The following is an 11,333-nucleotide window of genomic DNA, read 5'->3' on the forward strand; positions in this document are numbered from 1 at the left end:
TTATTCCAACACTGTGAAGTCACTCAGCATATTTGCACACTTATTAGTTGTCCATTGGATGAGGGAAGCAATAACTAAATATGGCTTTGCAAATATAGCATTATTTTATGGTCTCTATTTGTACTTCACAATATCAGAAGAATTTTGCTACCTCAGTTACTTCTTCCTTCACTCCCACCTAACTTCTCACGCTGATTCAGAATGGGGCAGGCACAGAGCAATAGCACCAGCCGAGCATCCTCTTTGCTCCCTTTTGGCACTTGGTTTTCCTCCTCACTGGATATTTAAAATTATATATCTGACTCACTGCAGATCATCCAAGAGGTAGCATTTGAAATGGAGTCATAATAAAAATTTGCATCTCTTTTCAATGATGTCGGCTTCCTCTCTGCACCACCCAAAGGTGGCATTTAAATTTCTCTTTGTGAAAGGGAAATCACCTTAACAAATTTGTGGTCTTTGAGGAAGTAATGATGTGCTGTAAATAAAGGGGAACCAATGGATCTACTCTACTTAGATTTCTAAAAGATATTTGATAAGGTGCGACATTAACAATTTTTGCAGAAAATAAAGCTCATGGTGTGGGGAATGTAACAAAATGGCATAGATAGAGAATTGGCTGGCTAATAAGCAGAAAACAGGCATAAGATGGGTCAATTTCTGGTTGGCAACTTATTAAAAGTCATTTGGACAGGGATCAGTGCTGGGGCCTCGCCTTTTCACAATTCGTTAGTGAATTTGATGACGGAACAGAAGGCATGTTTGTTAAATTTGCAGACAACACTAAGGTAAGCTACAACATACTTTACAACCTATTTCCTGTTCAACGGAGTACAAACAAGGTTAAAAGATGGGCAAAGATGTGGCAAATAATGTATAATGTGGGAAAATGTGGAATGCCCATTTTGGCAGTGAGAGGAAAAGAGTTATCTAAATACTAAGAAATTGCACAGCTGGGATGCAGAGGGATCCGAGTGCCTCAGTACATGAATCACAAAATGTTAACATGCAAGTACAGCAAGTAATTAAGAAAACTAATAGAATATTATTGTTTCTTGTGAGGGGAATTGTATACAGAAGTAGGGAAGCTATGCTTCAACTATGTAGGGTATAGTGAGTCCATATTTAGAACATATTACTGCGGATACTGGAATTTGTACTGAAAACAAAAAAATTCTGGATATCACAGCATGTCAGGCAGCATCTGTGCAGAGACAGCACACTAACATTTCAAGTCTAGATGAAGAAGAGTCTCCTTATTAAAAAAATGATTTAAAGGCATTGGAACAGTTCAGAGAAGGTTTATTTGACTAACACCTGGAAGGGATGAGTTGTCTTGTGGAAAAAGTTGGACAGGCTGATCTTATATCCACTGGACCTTAGAAGAATTAAAACAGAATCAATTTAAACATAAGATCCAGAAGGGTCTTGATTGTGTGGATACAGAAATGATGTTTCCTCTTGTGAGAAGATCTTGAACAAGAGGGTCATCGTTTCAAAATAACGGGTTGCCCATTTATGACACAACTGAGAAGAACTTTTCTCTCAGGACTGGGAGTCTGGAATCTTTTTCATCAAAAAGCGGTACAACAGACTCTTTGAGCATTTTTAAGGCAGAGGTGGATAGATGGTTGACAAGCAAGGGGTGATGGGTTATCAAGGAAAGTAGGAATGTGCAGTAATCAGATCAGCTGAGAGATGGAGCAGGCTTGTGGGGGCCCACTTATGCTTCAGTGCAAGGAACTACGAATGGTCACAAACACTGCAATATGTGAACATCTACACCACTCACTTAAAGAAAGAAAATCATTGATGAAACAAATGAAATTGCTTCAAAATCTGACCTGATATTCCTAGGTAAAAATTATAGGTTACAAATAACCGGTACTGTCATCCTTTGTACAAGATATGCTAGGCTTAGACCATGGCTCAACTGAGGTCAGGAGTCATGTTGCACTGGCAGAATCCAAACTGTGTATCAATTAGTTGAGTACTGTAAAATGCCACTTGATAGCACTATCAGCATCAACTTCGTTTCAAATTAATTTGTGGGATGTGGGCATTGGTGACTGGGCAGCATTTACTGCCCATCCTAGTTGCTCGAGAAGGTGGCGATGAGCTGCCTTCTTGAACCACTGCAATCCACCTGCTGCGTGTTGCCCCACACGCCATTAGGGAGGGAATTCCAATTTTGACCCAGTGACAGTGAAGGAACGGCGATATATTTCCAAGTCAGGATAGTGAATGACTTGGAGGGGAAATTGAAGGTAGTGGTGTTCCCATATATCTGCTACCCTTGTCCTTCTAGAGGAAAGTCATCATGGGTTTGGAAGGTGCTGTCGGAGGATCTTTGGTGAATTTCTGCAGTGCATCTTACAGGTTGTACACACTGCTGGTACTGAGCGTTGGTGGTGGAGGGAGTGGATGTTTGGGGATGTAGTGCCAGTCAAGTGGACTGCTTTGTCCTGGATGGTATCAAGCTTCTTGAGTGTTGTTGGGGCTGCATTCATCCAGGTAAGTGGGGAGTATTCCATCACACTCCTGAATTGTGCCTTAGAGATGGTGGACAGGCTATGGGGAGTCAGGAATTGAGTTACTTGCCATAGAATTCCTATTCTCTGACCTGCTCTTGTAGCCACTGTGTTTATGTAGTGAGTCCAGTTGAGTTTCTGGCCAATGATAACCCCCAGGATGTTGTCATTGGGGGATTCAGTGATGGTAACACCACTGAAAATCAAGGGGTGGTGGTTAGATTGTCTCTTATTGCAGATGGTCATAACCTGGCATTTGACTGGCCTGAATGTAACTTACTACTTGTCAACCCAAGCCTGGATATTGTCCAGATTTTGTTGCATTTAAACATCAACTGCTTCAGTACCTGAGGAGTCGCAAATGGTGCTGAACATTGCACAACCATCGAAGAACATCCCCACTTCAGACCTCCTAATGGAGGGAAGGTCAGTGATGAAGCAGCTGAAGACGGCTGAGCCCAGTACACTACCCCGAGGAACTCTGTAGAAATGTCCTGGAGCTGAGATGACTGACCTCCAACAACCACGACCATCTTCCTATGTGTGAGGTATGACTCCAACCACTGGAGAATTTGCCCCCATACTCATTAATTCTAGTTTTGCTAGGGCTCCTTCACACCACACTTGGTCAAATGCAGCCTTGATGTCAAGGTTGTCAGTCTCACCTCACCTCTGGAATTCAGCTCTTTTGTCCATGTTTGAACCAAAGCTGAAATGAGGTCAGGGACTGAGTGGCCCTGGTGGAACACAAACTGGGCAGGTGCTGCTTCATAGCACTATTGATGACACCTTCCATCACTTTACTGATGTTTGAGAGTAGACCGATGGGGTAGTAATTGGCCTGGTTGGATTTGTCCTGCTTTTTATGTACAGGACATACCTGGGCAATTTTCTACATTGTTGCGTGGATGCCAGTGTTATAACTGCACTGGAACAGCTTGACTACGGGAGCGGCAAGTTCTGGAGCACAGATCTTCAGTACTATAGCCAGAATGTTGTCAGGGCCCGTAGCCTTTTCAGTATCCAGTGTCTCCAACCGTTTCTTGATATCACATAGTGTGAATCGAAGTGGCTGAAGACTGGTATCTGTAATGCTGGGGGCAATTGGAGGAGGCCGAGATGGATCATCCACTCGGCACTTCTGGCTGAAGATTGCCGTGAAAGCTTCAGCCTTTTCTTCAATCACTTTGCTGATATTTGAAATTAGACTGGTGGGACAACATTTTGGCTGCACTAGATTTGTCCTGTTTTTCTGTGGACAGGATACAATTATCCATTTCAATACTGTTAGGTAGTTGCCAAAATTGCAGCTTGTCTGAAACATTATTGCAGGGAGCATAAGTCTTCAGTACTTCAGCCAGGGTGTTGCCGATTTTGTCTCTCATTAAAAGAATTCCAAGAGTCATGCACCTGAGAGCTGATCAGTCTTGGTTTTAAACCACAAAATTGTGTAGGCTTCAGGACAGAAGTGATTCAATTTAGCACATTTCACAAAAAAAGCTACTTCAGCAACAAATAATGCAAACGGTTACAAGTGTCTGACGTGCATTGGTACCATAAGCTGAAGAAACTTTTAAAGTTTCACAGCAGATTTTTTGTTTGGGAAAGGGGTGATAGGGAAGAGAAAAGGGGGGAGAGGAAGAGGAAGAGGTCGACAGCGAGGGGCGGGTGAGGAAGAGGTCGAGAGCGAGGGGGGAAGAGGAAGAGATGTTAAAATACTTAAAGTAATAAGGTTTCAGGAAATTTGTAAAAGGCAGGCAGTGGGTCAGACAGCAAGATAACCAATGGACTACAGATTAACTTCCTATAGATCGACAATCTATAACTCACATTTAGAGCAGCTTCTCCGCACTTCTCAATGGCAGCCAAACCCTGGTTATGAATGTGTGTTTCTAGAAGCTTCTTCAGCTCCCCAAGGCCATCCTGGATTCGAGAAACTAGGTTATACATTCTACCAAGATCTGCCAAAACACAAAAGTAAATTTGTCTAAATGTTGAAAAAAAAAGTTGAAATTGAGCTTTTCCCTTATCCAACATTTCAGGCATGGTACTTTAATCTTTATTATTATTTACTACTGTCTTAAAAGACAGATGGAATATATGCAACAGAATCTGTAATCATACCTCAGTTGTCATTAAAAAAATCATATCTGACAAGTTACAATTAACAAGAAAAAAATCCACAGATAGAAAAATGCATACATTCAAGTATTTCTGCTAAAGCTACCAAGTGTCATATTGGACTCGAAACATTAACCGTTTCCCCTGCACAGATGCTGCTTTTGGATGTGCTGATTTTCTGCGGCTTTTTTTTTATTATTTCCAAATACTCTGAAAGCTCAATTTAGGCTGAATGCTATGTTCCACAGCATCGAATCATATGTAAACTTCACTTTTCCACAATGTTTGTTTCACTATTGAGTATTTCAGCTTTTAATTCACTACCTTGTTTTAACCAGTCCCTAATGAACCACCACTCTCAATAAACCAACAAAAATGATGTACCTCAAATACCAGAGGTTTACTTTATTATCGTGATCTCTGTGATGTCCAAGTCGTCAGTTCAGGATGCAAGTGAGGAGGTTCCCTGCCACTAAGTTTTATTTAAGGCAAAGCTGTATTATTATTTAAGTGTTTTATACTATAAATAAAAGTATAACAGATGTGTATACTATCTGCATTACATTTCTATTACTTAGTGTGTGTTTTGCGCAAGATTAAAGTGCATGGGATAGGAGGAAGTGTATTGAGATGGATAGAAAACTTGTTGGCAGACTTGAAACAAAGAGTAGGAATTAATGGGTCTGTTTCAAATTGGCAGGCAGTAACTAGTGGGGTGCCACAGGGATTGGTGCTGGGACACCAGCTATTCACGATATATATTAATGATTTGGACGTGGGAACAAAATGTAACATCTCAAAGTTTGCAGACAATACCAAGTTGGGTGGGAGAGTGAACTATGATGAGGATGCAGAGATCCTTCAGCATGATCTGGACAAGCTGGGTGAGTGGGCAAATCAATGGCAGATGCAGTATAATTTGATAAATGTGAGGTTACTCACTTTGGAAGCAAAAACAAGAAGGCAGATTACTACCTTAATGGCTGTAAATTGGGAAAGGGGAGAGTGCTATGGGACCTGTGCGTCCTTGTGCACCAGTCGCTGAAGTTAAGTATGCAGGTGCAGCAGGCAGTAAAGAGGTCAAGTGGTATGTTGGCCTTCATTGCGGGAGGTTTCGAGTACAGGAGCAGGGATGTGTTGTTGCAGTTGTAAAGGGCCTTGGTGAGGCCATACCTAGAATATTGTGCAGTTTTGGTCTTCTTTTCCGAGGAAAGATGCTCTTGCTGTCAAGGGAACGCAGCGAAGGTTTACCAGGCTGATTCCGGGGATGGCAGGTCTGACGTATGACGAGAGATTGACTAGGTTAGGAATGTTTTCGCTGGAATTCAGACGAATGGGGGGGTGGGAATCTCATGGAGACTTATAAAATTCTAATAGAACTAGACAGGGTAGATGCAGGGAGGATGTTCCTGATGGTGGGTGTGTCCAGAACCAGGGGTCACAGTCTGAGGATTTGGCGTAGACCATTTAGGACAGAGATGAGGAGACATTTCTTCACCCAAAAAGTGGTAAGCCTGTGGAAGTAGTTGATGCCAAAACATTGAATGTATTCAAGAGGCAGCTAAATATAGCACTTGGGGTGAATGGGATCAAAGGTTATAGGGAGAAAGCAGGATTAGGCTACTGAGTTGGACCATCAGCCATGATCGTGATGAATGGTGAAGAAAGATCAAAGGGCTGAATGCACTCCTCCTGCTCCTATCTTCTATGTTCTTATGTTTACATTGACCATGTGGACCTCTTGATCAACTGGTACACTCCTGGTCCCAGAGGTGCTGATTAGTAAGAAGTTTGCAGGACCTGGGTACCACACTTGAAAGCTAGCTCACGTGTACATAGTGCTTAATGATCACTTTGAAGTGCAGTCAGAGCGGTGTATAGGAAAGACTGAGCTAACATGTGTGCTGTAAGCTCTCTCAAACAGTAATATGATAATGATCAGATCATCAACTTTTGTGACATTGACAGTGGGATAACTGTTGGCCAGGACATCAGGGACAAATTACTTCCTCTTTTTCAAACAATGCCGTGGAGTCTTCTGCATACACCCGAGGAGTAACCAGGGTCTTGGTTTAACATATCATTTAGAGGTGTCACTAATGAAAAAAAGTAAGGTAAGGATGCTACCGTCTTCGGGGACCACAGGATTGCTCTCTCATTACTGAGAAGACTGGTGGTGGTGGTGGTTTAACTGAAGGTCACCATGCCTCAGTGAGAAGAAATATTCCTTACTGGTTTCCTCTCACTCCAATTTCTTCTTCCTGATTGACCTTTTAGGAATTCTGTCATTCTTTACATTGTCAATTATCTGACCTGCCACACACCTTTGTGCAGCTATATGCTTTTTCAAGTCTGATGTTATCTCTAACTTCCTAAGTTAATCATGAATGATGGAGGCCCTCCTTACAGCATTCTGAAATATCAGCACAAATGTCTGCTATTTGAACTTTCATGCCAATATATAATAGCCCGTAATTAGATTTATAAATTAGACTTGTCCCTTATCTTCACTCTTTCAAACTAAATGCAAAGTTCAATCACACTATGGTCACTGCTACCTCGAGATGTCTTTACTCTTAGGTCACTCATTTTCCCGTCACACTACACGAAACAAGCCTAATATGATCCTGCTTTCTGGTGAGTTTCAGAACATGCTGCTCTGAGAAACTCTCTTTTATGAACTCCTCATTCAGGCTACTGCTACTAATTTGATTTTTCGAGTTTGCACATAAAGTCAACCATGATTATTGCCACTCCTTTATCACAAGTACCCAACATATGTTCTTGTAACTTTCTCACTTTGTGATCACTGTTGAGAGGCCTGTACACTACTCCCACTAGACTCTTCTTTCCCCTATGATTCCTCATTTTCACCCAAACCAGTTCTATGTCCTGATCTCACAAACCAAGGTCATCTCTAACTATTTGACAAAGGCCATTGTGGTTTAACAGATAAGTATTTCTGCAAGCCTGATCTACAGATTCCTTCAGTACTTCACCCCATGTTCACTCTGCAATCTACAATGTAGTGTTGCCTCTCTTGACTTAATAGCATGCCAACACATTTATGGTCAGTGTGTGCATTTTCACTGAAGTAACGTGAAGGCATCAATTACACTAGTTATACGAAATCCCCAAAGCTGTTACTGGGTTATACTAACACAGGAGGCTAATTAGTCTGCTAGGCCCCAACCTACCATCTGCAGAATAAACCAGTCAATCTCATTCCCACTCCCACTCCCACTTCAGCTCTGTAGTACTGCAATTTCAATTTCCACAACCTCCTAATTTCCATTTGAAATTATCGATCATTGTCACTTCCACTACCCTTGTAGGCACCACTTTCTGTCCACAACTACTACTTGCATAAAAATCTTTTCCTCACATCTCTCCAATATCTCTGACCCAAAATCTTAAATCTTTGGCCCGAATTGTTGAACCATCCTTTAAAGGGAATTATGTTTCTTTGTCAACATCAAACATATCTGTCATTATCTTTTACATCTTTATCAAATCTCCCTTTAAACAGCTTTACCTAAGGAGAACAACTCTAATCTCTCCAAGCTAACCTTTTGGTTGAACTTCTCCATTCTGGGATCATTCTAGTAAATCTCTCCTGCATCGTCTTAGAGATATTCACTTTTTGTTTTCTAAAGTGTGGAGACTAGAACGAGAGGCAATTAGCATTGTGGCCTAACTAAAGCTTTATAAAAGGTACAGCACAACATCCCTGTTTTTGCACTCAAACCTAGGATCCCATCTACTTTCCTAATTACTTGTGTCGGTATGCGAATGCTACACAATTTGTGTATCAGGACACCAAGATTTCTCAAATATTGTAGCATGCTGTGTGGCAAGCAATGACTACTAGTCATCAGATTGCTGAGAAGTGAAATGTGGCTGTGTAGCTCCTTCCAGAAGATGATAGAGAAGTATACTATGGCACTTTAAATCCAAGGGCAGAGGCCATTTAAAGGCTAAAGTCAGACCTAATATTATTGGGCATGAACCATGCAGGAGCAAAGCTAAAGGAGGTGACAGCAGATAGCCATGGTTGCATTTTTAGAGAAACAGAAGCAGCAAAAGGGCCTATCTACACAACAATCAGATGGACCATACACATCACATGCCTAATTGCCCAGGTAGTCACAACGAAGTGTTAGCTGACCCCTTCTGACCAAGTCAGGAAACAATCTCCACGATTAAGTTCCACCCTTTCTTTCCTAAGGGAATGCTTTTTTTTTAAAAAAAAAGTGTTATGAAACTGTTCCCTAAATGTCTGCTACTGCTCCTCTATCCATCTTATCTTTTAACATATTTGCTGTCCACTGCAATTAATTGTGTTTTCATCCTTTTTTAAAGGCTGAACCATCTCATCCTTAAATTGAATGCTGCTTTCGATTATTATCTGAGCACTCTTACCTAGAGGGTTTGTTATTGTGCAGGTCATTAAAATAGCCTGCTCCATGGTCGCTCGAGGAAACTGTCCCAAATACATTCAAAAAGCTCATTCCCAAAGCTAAAAGCTTCCAATTTGATTTGTCCAAACAATAAGAATAAAACCACCCACGATTATTGCAATACCTTTCTCAACAAGCTCCCATTATTTCTTGATTTTACAATCCGTCCTGCAACGTAGCTACTGCTAACCATCGTATAAACCACTTCGATGGGGGCTCTTCTGGCATAACTCTGGGCCAGAAAGACCAGGTTCAAGTCCCACTTGCTCTGGAGGTGACATACCATATCTGAATAACGTGACTAAAGATAAACAACTCCCATCAGCGACTACATCTCATTAGTCCTTATCTCTAGTCAAACCTATTCAACAACTTGATCTATCCAGTCAAAATCATTTCTCACTACTGTACTGATCCCATCTCTTATTAACTGAACTACTCACCACCCTTCCTCTTTTTGCAAACTTTCCAACATGTCAAATACCCTTGAATATTCAGTTCCCAAATTGCAATTAGGTCTAAGTAGCAGTTATCATTTCATATATCCATTTACTTTAACTTGTACTATCAATTCATTCATCTTGTTACAAATGCAACGAACTTTTAATTCTGTCCTTTTGCCATTTATCCCTAACCCTTAATGGTACACTTTCAAATTTGTGTACTCTATCCCTTTCTCGTCATCATTTTCCATAATCACCAAACCTGAACTATTGCATTGTTTTTTCCCATTGACATTCTAAATATCCTCTCACAAGAGTGCCTCACCATCCACTATTTAGTATAAAGCCCTCTCCACAAGCCTCAACATGACAAGATGCTGGACATAGCTTTGTTCAAATTTTTGTTTAAATTCTGCTTTTAGATTTGGACTGTTTCCTTCCAATCTCCCTCTACAGAACGTGTTGTTAGTCTTAAATATTTTGTTGGTACTCTATATGAATCACAACAGGATTTTCCCCCTGCCATTGCAAGTTCCTCTCCAGTTCAAGATGTCTTTAATCCTGATATTTCAGAGGCAACACAGTTTTTAGAATTCCGACTCATGTCTGCAGAAAATAGTGTACACCCCAACCAATCCATCCCCCATCATGTAAGCCCATCCTCAAACCATATACAAAAAACCTCTAGTTTCTCTTTTGTTCAGTGTCTTCTTTTAAGCTACTAGTTTTAAATAATATTCCAGACTTCAGCTCTAAGGCTTTCTTTTCTCCACTCTCCCGTCTTGAGACGTTTGTTTTTTTTTAAAAAAATGGACCAGAAAAGTACCTCTTGCCTCACTTAGCAAATTCTCCAAGTTCAGCACTCTGCACAACTAAACTCCATTACATCCAGCCATGTGATAGCATAAACTTCCTGTGTTTATATGAGCAAAAGTTCCAAGGACCTGACTGATGCCTTGCTCTTAATAGTTAGCAGTTTGTCAGTTCTGACTAGTCACCTCATTAACTGTACAAGTGCCACTAATATGTAACTTGTGAACCATAGACTTCTATAGTGAAAGAAGCTACAAGCCAAGATCAAAGTTTAGAATTTATCAAAAATCCTGCACTTAACTCTCCAAATTTCTTAATCTTTAGAATATGGCTTTATGTTACCTGTTTAAAAACAGACACAGGCACCAAGGAGAAAACACTTTCCATTCAAGAGGATTGATGCCTCTCACATTTGTTTTACCTTCATTTTTATCAGCGTCTAATAAGTTCTGGAACTCTGTATGAAAAATCTCTAGATGTTTTTCAATAAGCACTTGTTCACATTTACGAGCCAGCTCATCCTGTGTGCTTTCATGAAGATAGACTTGTACACGACGCTGTTCTTCCAGAAGCCGAGCCTCTGCCTGCAGAACAGGATATTGTCATTCTCCAGGACAGTTATAAGTGATAGCAACTTAGAAAAGTGGTCAGCTGAAAATATATACATCTTCAGTTATCCACAGTAATATGGGAAGGGAAAAGAGAAATATAGAGGAAATGCACACAGAAAAAGGGCAACAAGGACCAAGAGACAAACAATGTAAAATGTAAGGGTGCAAAATGAATTTACAGGAGGACGACATCCAAAAAGTTTGATAGGTACCCAAGGCTACAGATGCTTGTAAATATCCTGAGATAACAAAGTGTAGAGCTGGATGAACACAGCAGGCCAAGCAGCATCAGAGGGGCAGGAGCATTTTTTTTTTTTTCTGAAGAAGGGTCTAGGCCCGAAACATCAGCCTTCC

General features: G+C 40.9%; 1 protein-coding gene across 1 annotated transcript in view; it reads right to left on the reverse strand.

The window, feature by feature from the left end:
* The window catches only part of cul1b (cullin 1b), a 59,700-nt gene that overhangs the window by 45,950 nt on the left and 2,417 nt on the right, over window positions 1-11,333 (reverse strand). Inside the window, exons 4-5 of the mRNA XM_048608114.1 lie at window positions 10,790-10,952; window positions 4,362-4,492 (exon numbers count right to left, since the gene is read on the reverse strand). Of these exons, the coding sequence (XP_048464071.1) occupies window positions 4,362-4,492; window positions 10,790-10,952 (294 nt within the window). The remainder of the gene's footprint in view (window positions 1-4,361; window positions 4,493-10,789; window positions 10,953-11,333) is intronic.

The sequence above is a fragment of the Rhincodon typus genome, chromosome 2, assembly GCF_021869965.1.
Source record: "Rhincodon typus isolate 14 chromosome 2, sRhiTyp1.1, whole genome shotgun sequence".
Taxonomy (NCBI): Eukaryota; Metazoa; Chordata; class Chondrichthyes; order Orectolobiformes; family Rhincodontidae; genus Rhincodon; species Rhincodon typus.